This window comes from Scyliorhinus canicula, chromosome 4, assembly GCF_902713615.1.
Source record: "Scyliorhinus canicula chromosome 4, sScyCan1.1, whole genome shotgun sequence".
NCBI classification, from domain to species: Eukaryota; Metazoa; Chordata; class Chondrichthyes; order Carcharhiniformes; family Scyliorhinidae; genus Scyliorhinus; species Scyliorhinus canicula.
The window spans coordinates 230023123-230049907 of NC_052149.1; the positions used below are offsets into that span (position 1 = coordinate 230023123).

Here is a 26785-nt window from a genome sequence, read left to right on the forward strand (position 1 = left end):
TACAAGAATGATGTGGAGATGCCGGCGTTGGACTGGGGTGAGCACAGTAAGAAGTCTTACAACACCAGGTTAAAGTCCAACAGGTTTGTTTCAAACACGAGCTTTCGGAGCACGGCTCCTTCTTCAGGTGAATGGAAAGGCTTGTTCCAGAAATGTTTATATAGACACAGTCAGAGATGCCCCGGAATGCGAGCACCTGCAGGCAATCAAATCATCAAAGATGCAGAGAGAGAGGTAACTCCAGGTTAAAGAGGTGTGAATTGTCCCAAGCCAGTTCAGTCGGTAGGCCTCTGCAAGTCCAGGCTTGTTGGTGGGGGCCGAATGTAATGCGACATGAATCCCAGATCCCGGTTGAGTCCGCATTCATGCGTGCGGAACTTAGCTATAAGTTTTTGCTCAGCAATTTTGCGTTGTCGCGTCTCCTGAAGGCCTCCTTGTAGAATGCTGACCCGGAGATCAGAGGCTGAATGTCCTTGACTGCTGAAGTGTTCCCCAACTGGAAGGGAACAGTCCTGCCTGTTGATAGTCCTTCAGGAGACGCGACAACGCAAAATTGCTGAGCAAAAACTTATAGCTAAGTTCCGCACGCATGAATGCGGACTCAACCGGGATCTGGGATTCATGTCGCATTACATTCGGCCCCCACCAACAAGCCTGGACTTGCAGAGGCCTACCGACTGAACTGGCTTGGGACAATTCACACCTCTTTAACCTGGAGTTACCTCTCTCTCTGCATCTTTGATGATTTGATTGCCTGCAGGTGCTCGCATTCCGGGGCATCTCTGACTGTGTCTATATAAACATTTCTGGAACAAGCCTTTCCATTCACCTGAAGAAGGAGCCGTGCTCCGAAAGCTCGTGTTTGAAACAAACCTGTTGGACTTTAACCTGGTGTTGTAAGACTTCTTACTGATTTACAAGAATAGTGCCGGAATTGACAACCATCAGGAAAGATTGAACAGATTGGGAGTCTTTCCTGATGGAGAAAAGAGTAAGAGTCCACTTGATAGAGGTTTTTAAAATTATGAAGTGGATCTTTTCAATTTTGGGGAGAATTGGAAGCCCCGTCTTTGTCCTGAGGCTGTAACTTGTTGTATGATACTACCACCGTGCTCAGTGGGACAGGCTCAAATGTAGTACAGCAAAACAGGGTGAAGATGAGGCGCCGTGGGCCATCAGGAGCAGTGAAACCTACTTCTGCCAAGATTTGACAGACCTTGAAGTTTCTGCGCACACGCAGACTGGGTGCAGGCTGCACCGGTGCATTTCAGAATTTTTGTAATCTTTGGGCCAGGCATGCTTAAGAATGAAGGAAAAATGGTGCAAAAACCCAGGGCAGGTAAATGGGAGTGGAGCACCATTGAAGACAAGTGTCCCAGGCAGGGGACTGGGAGCGGTCCCAAAAGAGTCCCAGACATGGGATAAGAACACAGTTTCTCGCTAAGTTAAAAGTGGGAAAAGGGCTGCAGTTAGCAGATTTTAAGTACAGAGGGGTCATGAGAAGTCTTGACAAGCACAGAGGGGTCAGGAGAAGCCCGGACAATCAGAGAAAGTTGCAGAAGGTTCGTTCTACCTGCTGGGTGCTGTTTGGGGCAAAGTTACCCATTTGCAGTAGTGCTCTGCTTGGCGTGGCCAGCAAACTAAAGTTGCGCACATGTGTTTGTGTTGAGTGCAGATTTGGAAATCCAGGGGAAAGGAGTCTCAGGAGACAAGATTGAAACCCTGCCAGGTGGGCTGCTGTTGAGGCCGCCTGAGTTGCAGTGAATTTTGGAGAGAATCCCTCGTGGGAGGGACAGAGTTTCAGTGGGATAGGGTGGAAGTGAGGATTTAAGTGGGTCAGTGCAGACCCGATGGGCCAAATGGCCTCCTTCTGCATTGTATATACTCTACGTGGATGGTTGACTCCGTGTTTACTCAGTCTGGGTGGGTTGTTGAGAAATCTGTAGACTCTGCCTCGGTCGCATTTGCTATTTAGTGTGCAAGGTTTGTTTGACCACAATTTGTCTGTATATTCCCATGTGAAGATAGGAGTGGCATGGTGACACACTGGTTAGCACTGCTGCCTCTCTAACCAATCTTACAAAAAATCCTGGCAAAACTGGAATCAATGGGATTTGGAAGAAAACTCTCCACTGGTTAGAATCATACCAATAACAAAAAAGATGGTTGTGGCTTTTTAGGCCAAGTACCTGAGCCCCAGGATAGTGTTAAGAGTTTCTCAGGCCTGTGTGCCAATTAGCTGCAAGTGCTTCAGCAATGACCTTCCTACCAAAATAAGGTGAGAAGTGAGGGTGTTTGCTGATCCTTTGATGAATAGTTTAGTACCTTTTGAAAGTCCTCATATACTGCCCATATGCAGCAAGATCTGGACAAGTAACATTCACGTCACACAAGTACCAGGCAAAGACCATCTCCCATAACATTCAACGTCACTATTTTCATTGAATTCTTCACCATCAACATCCTGGTGTTGAGGGGGAACCATTGACCAGAAACATGACTGGACCAGCCATACAGATACTGTTACTACAAGGTGGTCAGAGGCTGGGAGTTCTGCGTCGAGTAACTCACCTCAATAAATATTGCAATACAACTTGCATTTTTTTAATAGCCTTTAATGTAGTAAAGTTTTACAGGAGCTATTGCAAACAAACCTTGATCCAGAGCCACCTAAAGAGGTGTTAGGTGAAGTGGTCAAATGATGAAGGTTTTATGAAACTAGGACCAGGCAATGAAAGATGGGCAATACATTCATTTTGGATCTCCCTCACAGCCCAGTGCAAAGTCACAATAGTGTGCAACAGAAATTCACAGGCAGCTTTTAGTTACAATCTTTTTACAACTAGAATTTACAAAATTGAGTAGCTGCACTATTAGCATTTAATTACATGATTCGATGTTGTGTTTAATAGTTCAACAATAACCAAAATAGAAACATTACCTATTTATATTCCAACACATATTTCCAATGGAAGTTACCAACATTGCAGACTTTTTAAAAGGACTTCATTATGTCACACTGAAACTTCCAATTCCAATGCTTGTTTGTGGGGAACAGAAAGAAATCTGAAAATCCGTATTTCCTGACTGATGGAAGAAATTCTGTTGGTCCAAATGGTGCAATCATTGATTGCTTTATTTCTGAGTAGGTAATTCAGCTTTTGCCTCATTACAGCCAGCCAGGGAGTGGAAACCTTGGTTTGTCTTAGCTGATGTCCTGTGGTTCTGGCATTGCAGCACCTCCTGCAGGTACGATAGCACAGTGGTTAGCACTGTTGCATCACAGCAGCAGGGTCCCAGGTTCGATTCCCAGCTTGGGTCACTGTGGGGAGTCTGCACATTCTCCCTGTGAATGCGTGGGTTTCCTCCGGGTGCTCCGGTTTCCTATCACAAGTCCCGAAAAACATGCTGTTAGGTCATTTGGACATTCTGAATTCTCCCAATGTACTCGACCAGGTGCCGGAATGTGGCGACGAGGGGATTTTCACAGTAACTTCATTGCAGTGTAATGTAAGCCTACTTGTGACAATAAAGATTATTATTACAGCACTGGAGCACTCTCGGTGCGTGCATTTTATTTTAACCTTATATGAAATTTACACCATTACAATTTGCCTCATAACCAACTAATAAAGTGAAAATTTGTTCCTTGAACATGTAAATGGTGTCATTCAACGCAGATTGTATCACAGCAGCTGGTAAGGACCGTGCCCTGCATTACTACAGCTGGTAAGGACCGTGCCCTGCATCACTGCAGCTGGTAAAGACCGTGCCCTGCATCACTACAGCTGGTAAGGACCGTGCCCTGCATCACTGCAGCTGGTAAGGACCGTGCCCTGCATCACTACAGCTAGTAAGGGCTGTGCCCTGCATTGGTAGGGGCTATGCTCTGCATTGTCCCAGAAGGGAAGGATATGTGTCATTAGAGAGGGGAGAGAGAGAGAAATGCTGTGATCTTCATGGGGATTTATAGGGCAACTTAGGAAGAATATTTGAACTGAAAAATTGGGTCACCACAAAGATAAAGACATTCTGTGAATGGATTTCCTGAGCTGGAGGAATAATGGGCAGCACATTGCAGCCACATCTTTCTCACTGGAGGTTACCCCTTTACTAATGCATTTATTCACAGAGTTTCCAAATCTGACTCACCCCGATGTACTCTTTAATCATTGCAATACCCAGAACGGACCTTTTTGAAACTGTTGATTAAAACTGATTGGAATATAAAGTTACAGACCAATCCTAATGGGAGCACCGAGGTCATCAGTTTAAAGTAATCCGCAGGTGTCTGAAACCCTGCAAAGTCTAGAACCTTGCACATTGAGCAAAGTGCAGCTAGTTTAACTCGACAACAGGACAGCCTATTTCATGACTGTGTTTTGTGCGCATTTCGGAGAAGCTTGTAGCTGACTGCAATTCTAATAGAAAGTAAGTACTTTGTATGACTTTAGCAGAAAAGTGATGAGATTAAATGGAATCTTAATTATAAGAGCATTCTGTGTTATGATGAATGGTACGCTGTTAGCCTGCTCAACACTCAAATTTCCCTTCCTCTAGTTTTAACCCACTAACTGAAGAGTTTGTGTTTAATTCAAGTCTGCTGTGTTTCCATGCGGTTACACAACTAACCGATTACCAACAGCTTAAAGGATATACTGGGTTGAGCAGAAAAAATTAAACCCTCTTCACCCAGTTTCAGCTCTTGTTGGATCAGCAGGTGAACATACACACACACGTGAGGGTGAGGTTTAAGGTTCCTATTAAAGTGCACAATCTTTGGCTTCCATCAGTCAATCCGGACCAGGGCAAATAGTGGTGAAAGATGGGTGGCAATAGTTTAAGACACCAGAGGAAACCACAGTAAATAATTCAGCTCCAACCTCGTCAGTGCCCTTTGTAATCTTGAAAGTGTTTAGATGTCCCTGAGCTATCCCATTCCAGGGAGAATGAGCCAGCTCAGCCTATCTTAAACTAGCCCCATACAAACAAAATGCCCAAGAGTGGCAATTAGTAGATGGATTTTCAATAACATCTCTTGAATGAGCTGCATTATTTAAGGTGCAAAACATTCCACCCACAATTACTATCACTGCAAGAAGTTATGCAGACAAATGTGGCACCGCAAGAGCCCACCAGTGTGGTTGGGGCAGAGGAGCCTTTCGTCCGGTTCCAGTAGGAATTCTGGCCGGGATATCAGACCTGCCTGGGCTTCTTACTGGCAGCATGGGATCCCCAATGAGTGCCCTGCCACACTCAATCCATCTGCTACTGGGGAATAGAGGGACACAATGGGAGGCCTTCACAGAACATTATCTCTTCAGTGTTAACAGAAGAACACAGGAGTAGGCTATTTGGCCCTTCGAGCCTACTCTGCTATTTGATAGGATAGGCTGATCTGGTTGTGGTGTCAATTCCACCTTCCAGTGGCTCCCCATAACCCTAGACTCCCTCATCTATCAAAAATCCTTCCAACTCTGTGACCCACCCTCCACTGCTCTCTGGGGGAGAGAATTCCACAAATACTCTGATTTCTCCTCATCTCCATCTTAAAAAGGAGACCTCTTATTCTCAAACTGTGCCCCCTGGTTCTAGTCTCCACAAGTGGAAATATCCTCCTGGTATCCACCCTGCCAAGTCCCCTCTGGTTCATCTGTGTTTCACCTCTCATTCTTCTGAACTCCGATCTGTACAGGCCCAGCCTGTTTGAGCTTTCTTAATAAACCCTTCATCCCAGGAATGAGTTGAGTGAACCTTCTCTGAACAGCTTCTAATACAATTATATCCTTTTCCAAATATGATCATAACTGTGCTCAGTATTCTAAATGTGGTTTCACCAAGGCCCGGGACAGCTGCAGTAAAACTTTGCTACTTTTATATCCCATTCCCCCTGCAATCCCTACTGTGCAGGAGGACATTCGGCCCATCGGGTCTGCACCGACCCTCTTAAAAAGCACTGTACCTAGGCCCACTCCCCTGCCCTATCTCCGTAACCCCACCTGACCTACACAATTTTGGACACTAAGGGACAATTTATCATGGCCAATCCACCTCGCCCACGCATCTTTACACTGTGGGAGGAAGCCGGAGCACCCGGAGGAAACCCGCGCAGACACGGGGAGAAAGTGCAGACTTAACTGTCATCCAAGGCTGGAATTGAACCTGGGTCTCTGGTGCGACTAGGCACCAGTGCTAGCCACTGAGCCACCCCTTTCAATTTGATGGGCAAGAGAGACATATTAAAAAGTGTAAGACTGGGGGAGGGGACGATGGTGTTGTGATGCATTTAATGTGGTTTGAAGCCTGGTTGGGAGTGTCGCAATGCACAGGGAACCACAGCAGCTATTTTGTCAGTCAGTGTTTAATTGCACACAGACAGGGTCCGGTGGTTCATTGTGGCTTTCTAACCAGTCAAAAAAGTAGGAGTTAAAAATGAATAAACGGTGCCGAACAGATCATTGATTGAATGTATATCAGTATGTCTTTTGCCCGACAGAAAGTTGATAGTGTACCGCATGCACCCAACACAATGTACAGGATGAAAATTAAACGGGACGGCATGTTAAACGACGTGTGTGTGGGGGACGGGGCAGGAGATATAAAGTAAGTTCAGACGACGGTGGGTGGCACGGTAGCACAGTGGTTTGCACTGCTGCCTCACAGCGCCAGGGACCCGGGTTCAAATTCAGCCGCGGGTCACTGTCTGTGTGGAGTGCGTACGTTCTCCTTGTGTCTGCGTGGGTTTCCTCCGGGTGCTCCGGTTTCCTCCCACAGTCCAAAGATGTGTAGATTAGGTGGCTTGGCCATGTTAAATTACCCGTTAGTGACTAAAGTCCTGATGGGATGACAGGAATGGGGAAGGAGATGGGCTGCTCTTTCAGAGGGTTGGTGAAGGCTCGATGGGCCAAATGGCCTCCTTCTGCACTGTGGAGATTCTACGACATCTTCCAAAAGTAAAGGTGCTCCCAGCAAGCATGGAAAAAGGTTCATTATTGCCATCACCCATTCAACCTGCAACCTAAAGTAATTAAAGATTACATTGTGTGTACAAGGAACAGGTCATTCAGCCCAACAGGCCAATGCTGGTGTTTGTGCTTCCATCCTACGTCATCTTAAGCTAAGATTCAAAGGGGATTTGACAGGGCCGACACTGAAATGCTGTTTTCCCCTGGGGGGCACGTTTCAAAATAAGGGAGCTCCCATTCGAGATGGAGAGGAGGGGGAATCTTTTCGCTCACTGGGCCATTAGTGTGCGGAATTCTCTTCCCCAGATAGCAGGAGGGGCCAGATCTCTGAATTTATCAAGGGGGAGTTAGATTTTTGATTGCACTCTCAGAGAGCAGGCAGCCGTACAATGGATTAAACAATCTCCATATGTGCTGTAAATGTCTGTGGAGAGAGAGCCACTTTGTCTGTCAGTGTGTGCCAGTCTGCGGTGGGCCAGTGTTTTATAGCAGCAGCGATTGGCACAGTGCACGGCACAATGGACAAGGTTTGTTCCAGAAATCCCTCCAACACAGTTGGCTATGATTTTCTTTAATGATAGTCAGTGCAGTCTCTGGTGGCAAGCAGAGTATCCATTCGGCGTGAGCGAGGTACGTTAGAATCCTCACGGCATGGCAGCCCGCCAGTCACAGAGTATTGAGCAGGGGGATGTCTCGGCTTCTGATTAAGCCTCTCGCCACGCAAATCAGCCGACTCCCGGGATGCTGCTGCGGAAGGTGAGGTGCTCGGGCGCGGGTTCTGAGCGGTGATCCAGGCAGGTGACGCTCACCGATCCCAGTAGCTCGGCCCTGGCCACAAGGCTCTCATTGCTAAGTGGTGAGGCCCGGAGGTTGCCCATGCTCCGCGAGTGCGGTAGAGTTGAAGCCAGGCCCATTGGCAGGTGGCGACCTCCCCAGTCTTTGTCGACTTCACTCGGGTCCTGGTGAGGGATTGGCAGCCTGGGTCTGCCCAGGGAATGGAGACAAGGGGAGGACATCACAGACCTCAGGATGGTATGTTCACCGGAGAAGCTGAAACGTCCTGAGTAAAAAAAACAATTACAGTTAACAACCGATTCAGTCACCTCAGCCGCACTTGCTGGAACTCTCAAAATCCCCGGCCCCTCGACTTGTCCGTCCTCCTTCAAAATCCTCCCGTTTATCACCACATCTTGTTACCTCAGCTAATCTCCCTCACATGATCTGATCATGCACTGTAACGTGCTTGGGGATGTCTTTGTATTTCTAGGCAGGTTTCCTTACTGGGACACCAGTTAGAATGTGGAACTTGGTCCCACAGGGAGCAGTTGAGGGAATAGTAAAGATGCATTTATAAGTAGGTAGATAAACATAAGAGAGAGAGGGATAGAAGGCTGTGCTGATACAGTTAGATAAAGAGGGATGCAGGAGGCTCCTGTGGAGCACGGACCAAACTTTTTTTTTAAATTTAGAGTTCCGAATTATATATTTTTTCCAATTAAGGGGCAATTTAGCGTGGTGAATCCACCTACTCTGCACATCTTTTGGGTTGTGAGGGTGAGACCCACGCAGACACGGGGAGAATGCGCAAATGTCACACGGACAGTGACCCAGGGCCGAGGTCGAACCTGGGTCCTTGGCGCCATGAAGCAGAAGCTAACCACTGCGCCACTGAGCATTAACAGTAAACTTTATGTAAAAAGTGCAAATGAAGTACAAATTACTGCGTTTCTTTATATCATAGAAACAGATAATACTGGAAATATTCAGGTTAGGCAGCAGCTGTGGAGAGAACAGAGTTAATGATGACCCTTTATCAGACTCTGAAATGTTAACACTGTTTCTCTCTCTACAGATGCTGCCTGACCTGCTAAACTATCCCTTAAGAGTCCTAAAGGTGTGCAGGTTAGGTGGGTTTATGGGGGTAGGGCGGGAGTGTGTGCCTAGGTAGGGTGATCTTTGTAGACTCGACTGGCCAAATGGCCTCCTTCTGCACTGTATGAATTCTATGGCTTCTATGGACTATTTCGAGCAATTTCTGTTCTTATACCCAAACTCCGGTATCTGCAGCATTTCACATTTGTGCTTTTTTTTAATTAATGAAAGTTTAACACAATAGTAGCTTGTATTTATAAAGCACCTTTTAATGTCGCAAAATGTCTGAAGGCACTGCCACAGGAATGTAACCAAACAATCTGACAGAGCTACATCAGGGGATATTCAGCCTGGTGACCAAAAGCCTGGTGAAAGAGGTGGATTTCACGGAGTGTCTTGACTGAGGAAGGAGAGTGGTTGAAAGATGGAGGCACCTAGGGAGGGAATTCAGAGCTTAGGGCCTAAGCAGCTGAAGGGATGGTCGCCAATGGTGCAGTGATTAAAATGGAGAATAATGCAAAAGGATTCGAGGATGGAGAGCAAAGAAACGGGAAACCAAAAGGAAAAAATGGTGAAAAGCTGGAAATCTGAACCAGAAAACCAGTCTGCACCTGGAATGGGAAGTACCAGCCCAATAATCTGGGCCCTGATTAAAGATTTCACTATTTTCGATGCTGTGCATTTCTGGTTTGCGCTCATGAGTAACGTTGAAGTAATGAGAACGTTGCACTGCATAAATCATTCACTGGCATTGGCACCTTTCGTCTTTAAGATGACAGTTTGCGCCACGGTGGACAACTCTGTATGAAGCATCGCCTGGTGTGACTCGGGAGCCCCACTATTGCAGGGCAGTCTCTGCTGCATTTACAGGAAGACGGAGGGCTGAGAAGCATAAACATCAGAGCTAAAATAATCACTCCCTCAATCTGTGAATTGACACTGGGTCATTTACCCTCTAAATTCAACCGTAGGAGCATCAAGGCTCGGTTCCCTTGCCCTGACACTCTCACCAGTAACCGCTACTGCTCCAACACACCCGGAAACAATCCCAATGGTGTTGAAAATGGGTGGGCTGCAATCGTTACAGAAATCCTGAAGGTATTACCTCCCAGCACACCGATCCTTTTACTTCCTTTTTAATTTAATGCTGCTTCTCCTCATTCTTCCTCCACTTCAAGCTTCCCAGAGTTAAATAGCCTGGCTCGGCAGAAGCCCACAGCTGGCATCTACAACCTTGCTGGTGCAGGAGGTGTTCACACTACCTCCAGATCTTTGGCTGGAATCTAATGGCCATCATTTACCTTTGATTTGGAGACCTTTCATCAGGAGCTGCAGGTTATGCACAGCCTGGGCACTACCCGCGAGGGCTGCCCTCCGATACAACTCGATAGCTTTCCAAAAGCTCACCGGGAGGCCTGAGGAGATGAAGACAAGAGATTGCTGCAGTTTGTTCTGGTGGAATGGGAACTGCTTGATGCGCTGTTACAGAAATCCTACACTAAAGCCACGCGGGTTTTTAAAAATCCTTTGATGGTTTGTGGGTGTCACTGACAAGGTCAGCATTTGTTGCCCATCCCTAATTACCCAAGATTTGCTAGGCTATTTCAGAGGGCAGTCAATCACATTGCTGTGGCCAGGCCAGGTAAGGACGGCAGATTTTCTTCCCTAAAGGGCATTAGGGAACAAAACTAGATGGGTTTTTAACCACACTCGATGATAGCTTCATGGCCACCGTGGCCAATTCCAGACTTTAAAGAAATTGATTGAATTTAAATTCCACCAGCTGCCGTGGTGGGATTTGAACCCGTGTACCCAGAGGTTTACTAGTCCAGTCACATTACTACTACACCACTGTCTCCAATGGCTGATGCTGAGGGAGAAAGGCAGGGTCAAAAGGACAGGGAAGTTGATTTATGCCTATTCTGATATCCCACAGGAGCTGCCTATATGTAGGCAGATCCGGCACTAACCTCCTCCAAGCAGACAAGGTTAAGGGGACATTTCATGGAGATGTTGAAAATAATGAGGGTTTCAATAGATGAAATGGAGAGTAGCTGTTTGCAGTGGCAGCAGGGTCAGTAACCAGAGAATAGAGAGTTACGGTGACTGGCAGTTTTAGCAGGAGATTCACTCAGTGACATATTCGCAATATTATAACTCAAAATGGGTGAACGCAAAAATAACAGGTTGACAATTTATAGTAAATAATGTTAAAAAATTACTGTGCTCATTCAAGTGAAGGATGTTTGTGGTGGAGGACTTGAAACATGTAGACTCAAGTCTGGTTTTCTCCCAGGATTTCAGATTTGCTGGGATCCTGGCTCCCCTAATTTAATAATAATCTTTATTATTGTCACAAGTAGGCTTACATTAACACTGCAATGAAGTTACTGTGAAAAGCCCCCAGTCGCCACATTCCGGCGCCTGTTCGGGTACACAGAGGGAGAATTCAGAGTGTCCAAATTACCCAACAGCACGTCTTTCGGGACTTGTGGGAGTAAACCCACGCAGACACAGGGAGAAGGTGCAGACTCTGCACAGACAGTGACCCAGCAGGGAATCGAACCTGGGACCCTGGAGCTGTGAAGCAACAGTGCTAACCACTGTGCTACCCACAATGTCGCCCTATCTCAATGAAGATTTGAACGCCCGCCTCTGATAGTCCAGTACCTCCCAGTCCTTGCTGGTGGAACACTCCCAGAGCACACTGTGCATCAGCGTGTTCACAGCTTGCAGCCTTCTGGTACAGCTCGACGGCTCTCTGAAAGTCCTTCTGCACTCCCCAACCCTTCTGGTAACAAATCCCCAGGTAGTACTGACTCGCAGGATCCTGCAACAGACAATTAACAATTTTCAAACTGCACATCTCAGCTGCAGCCCGTCCCGTCAAACACGACGTTTGCCATGGAGCTTAGTTAGCACGGAAAATTTGCCGGAAATTTTGTTAATCGACGTAAACGTTTCAATCAAACAAAGTTCTTTGCACCGTGTCAGAAAAGGAAGAATGTCCAGGGTTACGGGGAGAAGGAGGGAAAATGGCACTCTGTGGATTTCTCATTAGGAGAGCTGGTACAGTCACGATGGGCCGAATGGCCAGCACCTGCGTTGTAACACGTCGGTGATTCTGTGCTGGGCGTTTTGGAGTCTATCAGGAATGCCGTATAGGCGGTACCTGCTGGTCATCATTTGAGAGTCTGAGAGCGCTGCGATGGGGGGGGGGGGGGGGGGGGGGGGGGGGGGGGCATTGTGGACACTTTCTGATGGGTGAGCCCGAGCTTCAGAAGGAGATCATTCAGCCCATCTCAATTAGATCACCCCTTCAACTTTTACAAGTCATTAGAAGCACAGAATAACTTACCCCACTTGCCGATGCCATTGTCAGGTACCTGGCAGCTCGCTCCAGATCTTGGTGAGGTTCTTTTGTAAAGAACACGCCGAGGTAAGCTTGGGCCTGGAACAGCGAGAGGACATATTGGAACAGTGCTTTCACAGAGATCATTCCTTCCCCACCTCACTACTTCCACTTTGTGCTTAGTTTTCTCTGGCACGTCAGGAGAGGGGACTTGCATTTCTATAGCACCTTTCACAACCTCAGGGCATTCCAAAGCATGTTACAGCCAAGGAAATACTTTTGAAATGCAGTCACTGTTGTAGGAAACTGGCAGGTGTGCAGAGCAAACACCCACAAACAGCAATGCGATAATGACCAGGTCATCTGTCAGAGGCGATGTTGCATTAGGTCTGAACACTGGGATATCTCTCATGTTCATTTTAAAATGGGGTCTTCTATGTGCACATGAGCGGGCAGAGAAGGCCCTGGTTTCACATCTTTCGGATGAGAAGGTAGCATCTGCCTCAATGCTGTCCTAGGAGTGCCAGCCTCGACATTGTTTTGTGTCTAGGGTGCTGTGGGTGAGATCTCTCGGAGGAAGGCAACAGGCGAGGAGGTTGAACGATTGTTTCCTAGTGTCTCGAGCTAGGAATATCACATAAGAATAGATTAGGCTGGACTGAAATAGTCAGATATCTTGCTGGCAGTAATCCAGGGGGAAGAACGAGGGAAACTGCTCTGCAGTTCAATACAGCCAAAGTCCCTTTGCAAAAGGAGAATAGGGACAAGAGAATACAATTATATTGGCGTTTAACAGCGCAGCCACAGACTATTTGGCCCTATAGGTCTAAGCCGGTGTCTATGCTCCACAAGAGCTTCCTCAGAAAACAGAAGACATGACTCTACAAATTCATGCAGCTCGGGGCGGCACGGTGGTGTAGTGGCTAGCACTGCAGCCTTGGCGCTGAGGACCCGGGTTCGATCCCGGCTCTGGGTCGCTGACCGTGTGCAGTTTGCACATTCTCCCTGTGTCTGCGTGGGTTTCACCCCCACAACCCAAAGATGTGTAGGTTAGATGGATTGGCTACACTAAATTGCCCCTTAATTGGAAAAACAATAAAAATAATTGGGTACTCTAAATTTATTTATTTAAAAAATTTTTTTTTATGCAGCTGTCTTGAAGGGAGTTAGCATCTTACTGAAACTACTTTGTACACGTGCAACATAAAAAAAAAAGAAATACGATCTCTTGCCTCTTTAATTCCGGATTTGGCTGCCTTTTCCAACTGCTGTATGGCTTTCTGGGTATCTCCGATCTTCCTTCCTGACTTTACGTGCAAGAGGTACTTGGCCCAATGGAACTGGGCCATGTTGTGTCCTTGGGCAGCAGCGCGACTGTAATACAAAGCAGCCTGGGAGGGCAGGAAAGTGAATGGGATTGGACTGGGTTACAATATCATAACATCTGAGACATTGCCCTACCCTTAAAACACAAAAGACACGAAAACAATATACGGGTGAGTTCAGCACTTTGTACCCTACTTAACATGGTTTGTGGGAATGGGGTTACTGCTTGTATTAATTTAAATTATTTAATGGGATGTGAATGTCGCAGGCAAGGCCAGCATTTGTTGTTCATCCCCAACATCCTTTGAAAAGGTGGTGCTGCTACGCTTACTTGTGTAAGCAAACGTGCGGCACTTTAAGTACTGACATATTCCACAGATAGTGATGAGATGAAAGATTTAAAAAAAATTATTCATTGATGGGATATGGGCGTAAGCACATATTGCCCATTCTTAATTACCCTTGAGAAAGTGGTGGCAATAACTGAGTGGCTTGTTGGACCATTTCAGGAGGTTGTTTAAGAGTCAATCATATTGCTGTTCTGTCTGTAGTTGTAGGAACATTGGCACTGTGCCCAAGTTGCTGGACTAATAATCTAAAGACCTGAGTAGGAGCCCCCCCTAGGGCAGCCGGACAATTTAAAATCAGGTAATTACATAAATCTGGAATGGTATGGGTAGCGTATCTCGAATCTGGAAACCTCGAGTCTGTGTTGGATTTCGGAAAAAAATCTAAAAGCATCAATTCAAATTGGAATGTCTTAATTGGGTCAGTAGGGATTGCAGGAAAACTAACTGATGTGATTGCAAAGCACTTTGGGTTAACGGTCATGTCAATTCTGGTGTTAATTCACTTCTCACACATGGGGTTCAATAACACTTGCGTTCCTCTCCCACGTCAGTTGTGATGAATATCACGTTCGCTGCAGAATTCTGTTTGAAATAAGGCATTAATACAAACAGCATTTTAATTCAAAGTGGAATAAAACCACGCCAGCTAACGGTCATGTAGAAGTTACCACTTGCTGGGAGAAACTCGGAGCTGGTTTCAAAGGCTCATTAATACAAACAATTACAGGATAAGAAAGACATTCCTTTGACACACCACAAATTATTTGGGATCACTCCCTACACCTATAAACATTCAAAACATGAAATTCTTCAGATAAATAATACACAAATCCTTCCTTAACTATATAACTCTTGACACTTAGGATAACACCGTCACAAAAAGTGCCTGTTTTGGTATCTAAAGAAAATGACAGCACTGAAAGAAGACAGGCCTCTATACGAGTCCCCTATGCCAATATATCTTAAGACACCTGACATTTGCACAGATATACGATCATTAAAATATGTATTGATGATCATTCATCCAATTAGCCATTTGGCTATAGGTAATTAACCAACAATAAGTGACAAGATAACAGATGAAGTCCTTGACTGATAAGAGAATTTTATGTACATGAAAAGAGGGGCATTTTAGCAGAAAGGTACCCTTCCCACTCCCCTGCAGGAGTCTGGGTCAAAGCTCTGTTCTTCAAGCTTGCCTCGTCAGAAAAAACCTCAGGTTTTGTAAGTATGTTTTTGTTTAACTTCTTAGAAATGTATTAAGAAATTGATAGGAGATACTTTAGGATATTCCATCTTTCAGATGTCGCATTGTATTGAGAGAAGTTAGTGTGTTAGCACATAGGACTGTTAACGATTTTATATTTTTAGCAGATAACTAAAGACTGTTAATCAAGTTATATTTTTAACTCTGCAATTCTGTATGTATCTATTGGGAGTATTTTTACAATAAAAATACTTTGATTAAAATTATGCTGTGTAAGAATTACTCTCACAGTTTAAACTCCTAGATACTAATTTAGGAAGCCTTAAATGACTAAGGACCCACGACGATAGAGGTAAAGATTTAGTTATGAGTGACGCATCTGATCTTTCCCCATAAAAAGTAACTGAGACCAGGTTTAACTGTCTGAGACCCGGAAAAGCATTCTCCATTCGTGAGATCTATTCTGAGTCTTGGCAGGAAAACAGGTTTCCCTCTTTTGGTGGGTTAACCAAGGCATAGGTTATTAATAAAGTATTATCAGGTCCGGAATAACCCAAATCCTTCACACAGTGGGGAGTTTAAAACGAGGAAAGATCAATCAAACTGAAATGGTGTTAAAAATATCCCGCAGCTGTAACAGAAAACCATTTGTTTTTTATTCATGCGAGATTGTACGGTGCTGTTTAATAACTCTGTTTAAACTGGCTTGGGTCAAGAAAGCAACCAGTGCCCATGGATCTTCAGACTTCTGGGAAATGTTGGTGAATTGAAACTTGTATTTGGGAAGCCTTAGTGGCATCAAAACTCAATACAGGTACTTGGTACTGTAGCAAGAATAGACAAATGTCCTGATCCCAAGAACAATACATAGCTAAATATTTTAGGGCGGCACTGTGGTTAGCACTGCTGCCTATGGCACTGAGGACCCAGGTTCTATCCCGGCCCCGGATCACTGTCTGTGTGGAGTTTGCACATTCTCCCCGGATCTGTGTGGGTTTTGCACCCAAAACCCCAAAGACGTGCAGTTTAGGTGGATTTGCCACCCTAAATTGCCCCTTAATTGAAAAAAAAAATTGGGTACTCTAAATTTATTTTTTAAAAATAGCTAAATATTCTGCCTCACTGGATTGGGGAGGTGGTGGCATAGTGGTATTGTCACTAGTAAACCAGAAACCCATGATAATACTCTGGGCACCCGGGTTCAAATCCCGCCACTGCAGATGGTGAAATTTGAATTTAATAAAAATCTGGGATGAAAAGTCTAATGGTGACCATGAAGCAATTGCCAATTGGCATAAAAACCCATCTGGTTCACTAATGTCCTTTAGGGAAGGAAATCAGCCATCCTTACCTGGTCTGGCCTAGATGTGACCCACAGCAATGTGGTTGGCTCTTAACTGCCCCGTTAAAGGCAATAAATGGGCAATTAATGCTGGCCCAGCCAGCGACGCCCACGTCCCATGAATGAATAAAAAAAAAAATTCTGTAAGAGTCCTTTGTTCGCGTGGATTAGTTCAACCGTCCCTGCCACATCAGCACTTGGGTCAGGTGGGGTAAAGGTTCACTTGAGCACAGGAAATGTCAGGCGCTCGAAGCTGATCAGTACTGGGCTGGGTGCCGCAGCTTTTCCCTTTGAGGGGGAGAGCTGAATGGCAGAGAGGGGCAAGGTGGAGAAGGCGGGGCCTTCATGAATAACCTCAGCCGGTACGGGAATTGAACCCTCACTGCTACCACGCTCTGCACCATAAACCAGCTGTCCAGGCAAGTGAGCTAAACCGGCCCTCAGCAGCTCTACCTGTATCTGTAAATTAAACTAATTTAATTCACTAATATCCTTTAGGAAAGGAAACTGTTCTGAACCAGTCTGCCCATATGTGACTCCAGACCGACTGCAATGTGGTTGGGCAATAAATGCTGGTACTGTCAGTGACACCCACATCCTATGAACAAATATGTAAATAAAACACGTAGAACAAACTGGGTGGGAGCAGGGTTTCTTCTCCGTTGATGTGGTGAGATTGGACCTCAGTCCAATATAACCGCTAAACTATAGCCGTTTGAGTGAAGAATGTTGGCCAGGATAGTGGGGGAACTCCCTGTGTATTCTTCAAACAATGCCATGGGATCTTTAACATCCACCTCACCTACAGACGTCCTGATTTAGACAGTGTCTATCTGAAAGATAAACGCCTACTAGCATGCATTACTCCCTCAGTACGGAGCAGGAATCTCCATCTCGATCATGTGCTCGAGGCTCGCAGTGAGATTCAAATCTCTAACCTCCTGGCCTAGGGCATGCTGTCCTGACAGGAAAGGAAGTGAAAAACAAATAGAACAGAAGTGAACACACGGCAAGTATATAAATGCAAGCCTTTCTTTTCTTTTCTCAGATTCCTACCTTCTCTATGTCTTTGATAGTACCTCTCCCCAGTTCATAGCAAACTCCAACATTGTACTGAGCCTTGCTGTAGCCTTGGCTGGCTGCTATCATGAAACAGGAGAAGGCCATGTCATAGTCTTTGGCTTTTATGTTTTCCAGCCCTGCTCAGAAGAGATTTAACAAACAGAAAGATCAACGGAGCACAGATTGCAAGAGATATAGTAACTTTGGAAAGGCAAAGTAAGTATATCAAGGTGAACATTTTAATTAAAGCCCCCATTCTAATAATAATCAGTGATTTTAACTTGGTCTATATATGGTTAGGCTGCATTTACTGCCAAATCTGTGCAAACATATTTACATCCTGATGGTAGGCCCAGCTTAGCAGCTGCCATCTTTATAGGGGGCAATATGCAGCCGAGTGCATACAGACCACCATCTTTATAGGGGGAAATATGCAGCCGAGTGCATACAGACCACCATCTTTATAGGGGGCAATATGCAGCCAGGTGCAGACGCATCGCCATCTTTGTAGGGAGCAACATGCAGCCGGTTACATACATACCACCATTGTTATCGGGGCAAAGTGCAACAGGGTTCATTTGCGATCATGTAGGTTACTCTTTCTGTATTTTATGCTTTTTCCTTTTGTTTGTTTCATTGCTAAAGCATTGTGCTCAGTTTTAATTTTTATTAGTGTTCTGCTAATTTCAAGTAACGTAGACCTGAAAAATCAACTGGAGACTCAAATGCCTCACTCATTTCTGGAAATCAACCGGAGTGCTGATACAGACTAATAAAATGCTGATTGCGAAATGTTCCAGTTTCATGTTTTTATCGCTGGTGGAACCACAGTGAGGAAGCTCATTGCACAGTCATGTGCAGACAGGTATCGGTGGCCCTCCTGCACTGACAGGAGACACAGTGATGTGGTCATTAGGTGAGAAGAGGATCTGGTTTGCCCGTAATGACCTCCACTGGCTAAGTGGCCAGTCAACCCTCATTAGACAGAGGTTTGGATAGCCTCAGTGGGATGTGGGTGTCGCTCACCCTCCAGCTGCCTTGAGGAGATGGTGGGCCACTTTCTTGAACCTCCACAGGCTGCGTGATGAAGGTACACCCACAGTGTTGTTGGGTCGTGACATTACCCGAACAGACGTCAGAGTGTGGCGACGAGGGGATTTTCACAGTAACTTCATTGCCGTGTTACTGTGAGCCTACTTGTGACACTAATAAAGATTATTATTATGTATGGTCATTTGGGTGAGCAATCCAGTTCAATATATGCCCGATGAGCAAATTCGGGAGAAAGAGAGGATTCTCATCAGTAACATCTCTTACCAATAACATTTAAAATGGAAGAAATGCTGGACTCTGCAGCTCCCCTCAAATTGGAGGTGGCTCGGTTCAAAACTTCTTCTGGACTGATTTCTTCTCTCTATATAAACAGACAGGACAGCAGCATTTAAAAACCAGCACAGAAAAATCGCAGCGATTCTTCTTAAAGTACGGCTCAACACACTCCCAGGAACGCACGACCTACATATGGAACACAATTGCTCCTGAAACCATTGAATTTCCCCGCTTAAGTTTTTTTGTGGGGGGGGGGGGGGGGGGGGGGGGGGAGGAGAGAGAGAGAGAGAATAGCCTGGTTACCTGGAGGGCTCCTTGCCGGCCATTTCCATCTGGCAGACCACATTCTGAGCAGTGTATTCCTTTTACAAACAGTGGCTCATCTGCAAGACACAATGAACACACACACTAGAAATGTACTGCCATACATGGTACTGGGGAATTAAATAGAAAATGTTGCCACAGCTACAATCAAATTACTAAAAGGTTTTGTAAATACTTAAAGAGCAGGAAGTAAATTAAGGAAAGAGTAGGACCAATTAGAGACCAAATGGCAGAGCAGGCTCGAAGGGCCGAATGGCCTACTCCTGCTTCGATTTTCTATGTTTTTCTTTTCTTTTTTTAAAATTTAGAGTATCCAATCATTTTTTTTTCCAATTAAGGAGCAATTTAGTATGGCCAACCCACATACCCTGCACAGCTTTGGGTTGTGGGGGGTGAGACCTACCCAAACATGGTGTGAACGTGCAAACTCTACGCGGACAGTGACCCGGGATTGAACCCGGGACCTCAGCGCCGTAGGCAGCAGTGCTAACCACTGCCCACCGTGCTGGCCCTCGATTTTCTATGTAAATAGTATCATGTATGTGGAGGTAAAAGACATGAGCATCGGTCTTCATAATTTGCGCCTGTTTTCATAAAAGAGAGGGATAAAAAAGACTTTGTAGTTAAGAATGAGTGTGAAATATCGGATGAGATAAACACAGTGGGGAAATTTAATTTCATTTTAGCACAGATCCACATGAAACCTATCTTGGGCTGCTAAGAGAAGCAAGGGAAGAATCAGCGGAGGCTCTGACCATCATTTCCCAATCAGGGGTCAGCACGGTAGCATAGTGGTTAGCACAATTGCCTCACAGCTCCAGGGTCCCAGGTTCGATTCCCGGCTTGGGTCACTGTGTGGAGTCTGCACGTTCTCCCCGTGTGTGTGTGGGTTTCCTCCGGGTGCTCCGGTTTCCTCCCACAGTCCAAAGATGTGCTGGTTAGGTGGATTGGCTATGCTAAATTGCCCTTAGTGTCCAAAATTGCCCTTAGTGTTGGGTGGGGTTACTGGGTTATGGGGATAGGATGGGTGTGGGATTGGGTAGGGCACTCTTTCCAAGAGCCAGTGCAGACTTGATGGGCTGAATGGCCTCCTTCTGCACTGTAAATTCTATGATTCTATATGATTCTCTGGCTACAGGCATGATGCTGGAGAACTGCGAATGTTGTACCATTGTTTAAAAAGGGATGCATTGATAATCCAAGTAATAAACGCCGGCTTTGCCAGCAACGTCCACATCCTATGAATGGATTAAAATGAAAAAAAATCTTGCAGCATCCTGAAGAGAATTGTTTGTGACTCGTACCTTCTTCAATGCTTTCATCGAGTTCCTGCTGTTCAGTCCTTGAATATACAACGTTGACATTTGCAAGACTGGATGATCTGGTTGACACAGAAGGCTGGTCTGTCGAGTTACTGCTCGAGTGCGGAGTCACACACTGAGGCAAAATGCACCGGCTGAACTCTAGCACGCAAAGTGAATAAAACAACGGTCAGAGAGAGATTAACTCGGGAAAGAACAAGGCCTCTCAAACTGCAGAAGAAACACTGATGTGGCAGTATTGTTGATAATTGAGCTACAAAACCTGAATTTAAATGAACAAATGATAAATTTCTGCCACTAGGGTCCGTCAGTGTTTGCATTGGTTTCCACCTCCAGGTACCATGCCCCAAGAGGGCATTGGCATCCATGGACTTTCATTAGATTGGCCCATTAGACATACCAAAGGACTGCAGTGGTTTCCAGTTGCCGTCTGCAGTATGATTGATCAGGAAACATTCCTGCTCTCACCACCTGCCATCAGGAGTATTGGAAGGATTTACAGACTGATCAGTCAACCTGTTTGGCCACTTTTTGAATGCACCTCCCATGGCCATCAAGCCCTGGAGTGGGACTTGAGACCGGAGCTCCTGGTCCGGAGGTGGTTCACAAGAATGATCCCTGGAATGAAGAGCTTGCCATATGAGGTGCGGTTGAGGACTCTGGGTCTGTACTCGTTGGAGTTTAGAAGGATGAGGAGGGACCTTATTGAAATTTACAGGATACTGAGAGGCCTGGAAAAAGTGCTCGTGGAGAGGATGTTTCCAGTAGTAGGAAAAACTAGAACCCGAGGCTACAGCCTCAGACTAAAGGGACGATCCTTTAAAACTGAGATGAGGAGGAATTTCTTCGGCCAGAGGGTGGTGAATCTGTGGAACTCTTTGCCGCAGAAGGCTGTGGAGACCAAATCACTGGGTGTCTTTAAGACAGATAGATAGGTTCTTGATTAAGGGGGGGGGGGGGGGGGGGGGGGGGGGGGTCAGGGGTTCTGGCGGGGGGGGGGGGAGGCAGGTGAATGGGGATGAGAAACATATCAGCCATGATTGAATGGTGGAGACGACTCAATGACCTAATTCTTCTCCTATGTCTAATGATCTGACAAACGATACCCACTGCACCACAAGACCATCCCAAATACATTGGTTTACTTTTCCCATAGAATTTAAGTGATTCCAAACTACAGTGCTCATTGCTCTGCTGGTGTGACATTGAGATACAGGGATATGGCAGAACCTGGATCTACTCTTTGGGGTAACTGATCTAATCCACTCTAGTGGTTAGGGTGCTTGAACTGGCTACTGGCTGTGAGATAAGAATATGAAAAATAGGAAAATTAGACCAAACGGTCCTCAAACCCTCTCTGCCATTCAATAGGATCATAGCAGATCCTCCACCTCAACTCCACTTTCCTGCTCTGCCCCCATAATCCCCAATTCTCTAAGTGTCCAAAACCCTGTAGTAAAGGCGAGCTTGAGTAGGAAGGAGAAATTAGTCAGGCCTCCCAGTCCACATTATTTCTGATCATCATCCAATGGCTCTTGATCCAAAATGCATGAATGTGGATCCTCAGTTTTTAGAAAATGGGGTAGAGGATACAAAAGACAAGAGTTTAGACAATAAACCAAGACAGATCATTGATTAGCTTGAAGTAAGTCCAATTTAGAAGTAGAAAGGGTCGAGAGCTTCAAGCTTTTAGGTGTACAGATCACCAACAGCCTGTCCTGGTCCCCCCATGCCGACACTATAGTTAAGAAAGCCCACCAACGACTCTACTTTCTCAGATGATTGAGGAAATTTGGCATGTCAGCTACGACCCTCACCAGCTTCTACAGATGTACCATAGAAAGCATTCTTTCTGATTGTATCACAGCTTGGTATGGAGCCTGCTCTGCCCAAGACCGCAGGAAACTACAAAAGGTCATGAATGTAGCCCAGTCCATCATGCAAACCAGCCTCCCATCCATTGACTCTATCTATAATTCCCGCTGCCTCAGAAAGGTAGCCAGCATAATTAAGGACCCCATGCAGCCCGGACATACTCTCTTCCACCTTCTACCATCTTCTTCCGTCAGGAAAAAGATACCAAAGTTTGAGGTTGCGTACCAACCGACTCAAGAACAGCTTCTTCCCTACTGCAATCAGACTTTTGAATGGACCTTCCTCGTATTAAGTTGATCTTTTCTCTGCACCTTGCTACAACTGTTTAGGGGCTGTTTAGCTCACAGGGCTAATCGCTGGCTTTAAAAGCAGACCAAGGCAAGCCATCAGCACAGTTCGATTCCCGTAACAGCCTCCCCGAACAGGCGCCGGAATGTGGCGACTAGGGGCTTTTCACAGTAACTTCATTTGAAGCCTACTTGTGACAATAAGCGATTTTCATTTCAACTGTAACATATTCTGCAGTCTCTCCTTCCTTTCCTATGTACGGTATGCATTGTTTGTACAGCATGCAAGAAACAATACTTTTCACTGTATACTAATACATGTGACAATAATAAATCAATTCAATCCAATTCAATTCAATTCAATTCAGGGTTATTTCAGGCAGGGTTCAAAGCCCTGGACAGCCCATAGAAGAGATTCAGAGGTGATCCCAGGGGTCAGAACATTTAATTATGAGGAGAGAATAGAGACATGCGTTACATTTCTGTCAGGGTAAAATCTAAAAGGAGACCTGATAAGGGTGTTCACAATTATCAGGGACATCCATAAATTAAATCGGGAAAAACTATTTAACACTGGCTGAAGTAGTAACCATCAACAATCATCTCCACGTCAGCAATTTACAATTTAAATAATCATTTAAAAAAAAAATTTAGATTACCCAATGATTTTTTCCAATTAAGGGGCAATTTAGCGTAGCCAATCCACCTACTCTGCACATTTTTTGGGGTTGTGGGGGCGAAACCCACGCAGACACGGGGAGAATGTGCAAACTCCACACGGACAGTGACCCAGAGCCGGGATTCGAACCTGGGACCTCAGTGCCGTGAGGCAGCTGTGCTAACCACTAGGCCACCGTGCTGCCCTCAATTTAAATGATCATAAAGGAGGAAGGGACGAGACAAAGAGGATTATTAATGCCCGCCTTACCAGCCTCCTTGAGAATGAAAAGCAATCTGTGCTGATGCCCTCTCCAAGAGCGGGTCAATCTGCCTGCGAATACTCATTCTACATTGATGGGCAAGGTAGCTTGGCACTTAGCCTAGCATCAGCTAGTACCCCAAAGGGGGGCAAGAGAATTAAGGGGCACAGCATTCTCTGTAAGGCTCCCTACACTATGCAAAGGGGTTACTGCACTCAGCTTTTTGACAGCACATTCTGGATACATTTTGTTTGCTCGGACTTGTGAATAATAGACCGAGTGTGAACTTACTGATTCTCGCTGGTGCCAGTGTCGAGGTAACAATGCTACGGATGCAGAAAAGCGAGGCTCCATCACTCTTCCGGGGACCATCGTGCTGACAGAACTGATGATGAAGGTGTCTTGCAAACTGTAAAAACACCACAGCAGCAGCGCCCTATAGGAGAGCAGGAGGAGAGGAAGCAGAGTTGATAAAGTTTGTACGAAAACCAAGGCCTGAATTTCTAGGATGACGCGCGCTCGGCGCCTGCCGTCCTCACAGCGACAGGCCCTCTTCAATTTTACACTCAATCGAGTGTTGATGGGCTGCAGGCGGGACTTTCGTCAGCAGGGTGGAAATCCTGCCTTGGAGAGCCGTCAGCCAATCCAGGCACAGCACTGCGATGGCCACGAGAGGTACTGCAATGCCATGCCTAACCCCAAGTCACTTCAGGTAGGTACCAGGGGTTCTGGGGCAGGAGGGTAGAGGATGAACAGGGGGGGGGGGGGGGGGGGGGGGGGGGGGGCGCGATCTCGATGTTAGGGAATAGGGAGAGAGGGAGAGTTGGAGCTCCCAGGTCCCTGATGGGAGGGTGCTATAAATCTGTGAGCTGTAGAAAGACAATCCAATTGGTTCACTTGCCTTCACGTTGTCCTACTTTTACAAATTGGACTTAACCTTGTCCACCAGACTTGCCAAGTTTAATTTATACAGCCAGGCCCAATCATGGGCCACCCTGAAACCCGAGGCGAAAAGGCCCCCTTTTGAAAGTTACCACTGAATCTGCTTCCACTGCCCTTCCAGGCTACGCAGTTCAGATCACAACAACCTACAACATATTAAAGAATTCTCACCTTCCCTCTGCCATTCAACTTAAATCTGTTTCCCCTCCGTTATTTGCCAGTGATTAGAATGTTGATAAAAATCAAGGACATTAGCTACTGAAAGGCAGAAAGAATATTTAACAGAAATATTAGAAGGTTCCCTATTCTGAAGTATTAAGATTAGGGTATGGTAGTATAGGTGCTGTGTTACTAATCTGAACACCTGGAGTAAATGCTATCGGACACGAGTTCAAATCCCATCACAGCAGCTAGAAAATTTAATTGAATAAATCTGGAATAAAGAAACTAGCATCAGTGATAGGGACTGTGAAAATACCAGATTGTCGTAAAAAGCCATCTGGTTCACTAATGACGTTTAGGGAAGGCAATCTGCCGTCCTTACCCGGTCTGGCCTACATGTGACTCCAGACCCACAGCAATGTGGCTGACTCTCACCGTTCCTGTGAAATAGCCCAGCAATCAGTTGTCAAGGAGACTCACCAACACTTTCTCAAGGGGGTGAAGCATGGGCATGAAATGCTAGAGATGCCCAAATTCTGTGAAAAACAGATTAGGGGTTGGTTTAAATTCATGTGATTCAGGATCGCTGCTTTCTTTTGTTAATACGAGTAGTTTGTAGACGAGTAATGTGGTTAGGATTAGGAAAGCGGTCAAGTGCTCATTTGCAAAATGCTTCATGGAGTATGGATGACATTTAGCAAGAAAAAGCTTTGCCAATTAGGACTTCTTTGTCACAAAGGAATGATGAATAAGCATGTGTTTAATGGTCTCCCAGATAAGAGGGACGCCAATATAACAAAGATCAACAGATTACAAAATAGAAAATAATCAAATGGGAAATAACCATATAATGAATCATCAAGGTGACACAGATGGGTGAATGAAGAGGCGTATAAATCTGTAGAGGGAGGGACAGGGATAGAGACAGGGTGAGAGAGGGAAAAAGACACAGACAGAGAGAAAGAGAGAGACAGAGAGAGACACACATACACACAGAGTCAGAGAGAGAGAAACAGAGAGAGATAGAGCCAGAGAGAGAGAGACACACACACACAGAGTCAGAGAGAAACCGAGAGAGATAGAGCCAGAGAGACACACAGAGGGAGGGAGGGAGAGACTCACACAGAGGGAGGGAGGGAGAGACACACAGAGATGGAGAGAGACACACACACACAGAGGGAGGGAGAGAGACACACACACACAGAGGGTGGGAGAGAGAGATACACACAGAGGGAGGGAGACACACACACAGAGGGAGGGAGAGATACACACACAGAGGGTGGGAGAGAGAGAGACACACACGCAGAGGGAGAAACACACGCAGAGGGAGAGAGAGAGAGACACACAGAGGGAGGGAGAGAGAGACACACGCAGAGGGAGAGAGAGAGACACACACGCAGAGGGAGAGAGAGGGAGACACACGCAGAGGGAGGGAGAGAGACACACAGAGGGTGGGAGAGAGAGGCACACACAGAGGGAGGGAGACACACACACAGAGGGAGGGAGAGAGACACACACACAGAGAGTGGGAGAGAGAGACACACACGCAGAGAGAGAGACACACGCAGAGGGAGAGAGAGACACATACAGAGGGTGGGAGAGAGAGACACACACAGAGGGAGGGAGAGAGACACACAGAGGGAGGGAGGGAGACACACACACACACACATACAGAGGGTGGGAGAGAGAGACACACACAGAGGGAGGGAGACACACACAGAGGGAGGGAGAAAGACACACACACACACAGAGGGAGGGAGAGAGACACACACACAGAGGGAGGGAGACACACACACAGAGGGAGAGAGAGAGACACGCACACAGAGGGTGGAAGTGAGAGACACACAGAGGGTGGGAGAGAGACACACACACAGAGGGTGGGAGTGAGAGACACACAGAGGGAGAGAGAGAGAGACACACACAGTGGGTGGGAGAGAGAGACACACACAGAGGGAGGGAGACACACACACACACAGAGGGAGAGAGAGAGACACACACAGAGGGAGAGAGGGAGACACACACACAGAGGGAGGGAGGGAGACACACACAGAGGGAGAGAGGGAGACACACACAGAGGGAGAGAGAGAGACACACATACAGAGGGTGGGAGAGAGAGACATACACAGAGGGAGGGAGACACACACACAG

The 26785-nt window shown here is 46.2% G+C and overlaps 1 protein-coding gene across 1 annotated transcript in view; it reads right to left on the reverse strand.

Moving 5' to 3' along the window:
• Positions 1-6079: 6079 nt before the first annotated feature.
• dele1 (DAP3 binding cell death enhancer 1) overlaps positions 6080-26785 on the reverse strand; it is a 48456-nt gene continuing 27750 nt past the window's right edge. Inside the window, exons 4-13 of the mRNA XM_038796223.1 lie at positions 23825-23969; positions 20434-20592; positions 19109-19188; positions 18794-18890; positions 17471-17613; positions 13422-13580; positions 12196-12288; positions 11508-11667; positions 10139-10252; positions 6080-8025 (exon numbers count right to left, since the gene is read on the reverse strand). Coding sequence (XP_038652151.1) covers positions 7691-8025; positions 10139-10252; positions 11508-11667; positions 12196-12288; positions 13422-13580; positions 17471-17613; positions 18794-18890; positions 19109-19188; positions 20434-20592; positions 23825-23969 — 1485 coding nt within the window. The 3' untranslated portion in view covers positions 6080-7690. The remainder of the gene's footprint in view (positions 8026-10138; positions 10253-11507; positions 11668-12195; positions 12289-13421; positions 13581-17470; positions 17614-18793; positions 18891-19108; positions 19189-20433; positions 20593-23824; positions 23970-26785) is intronic.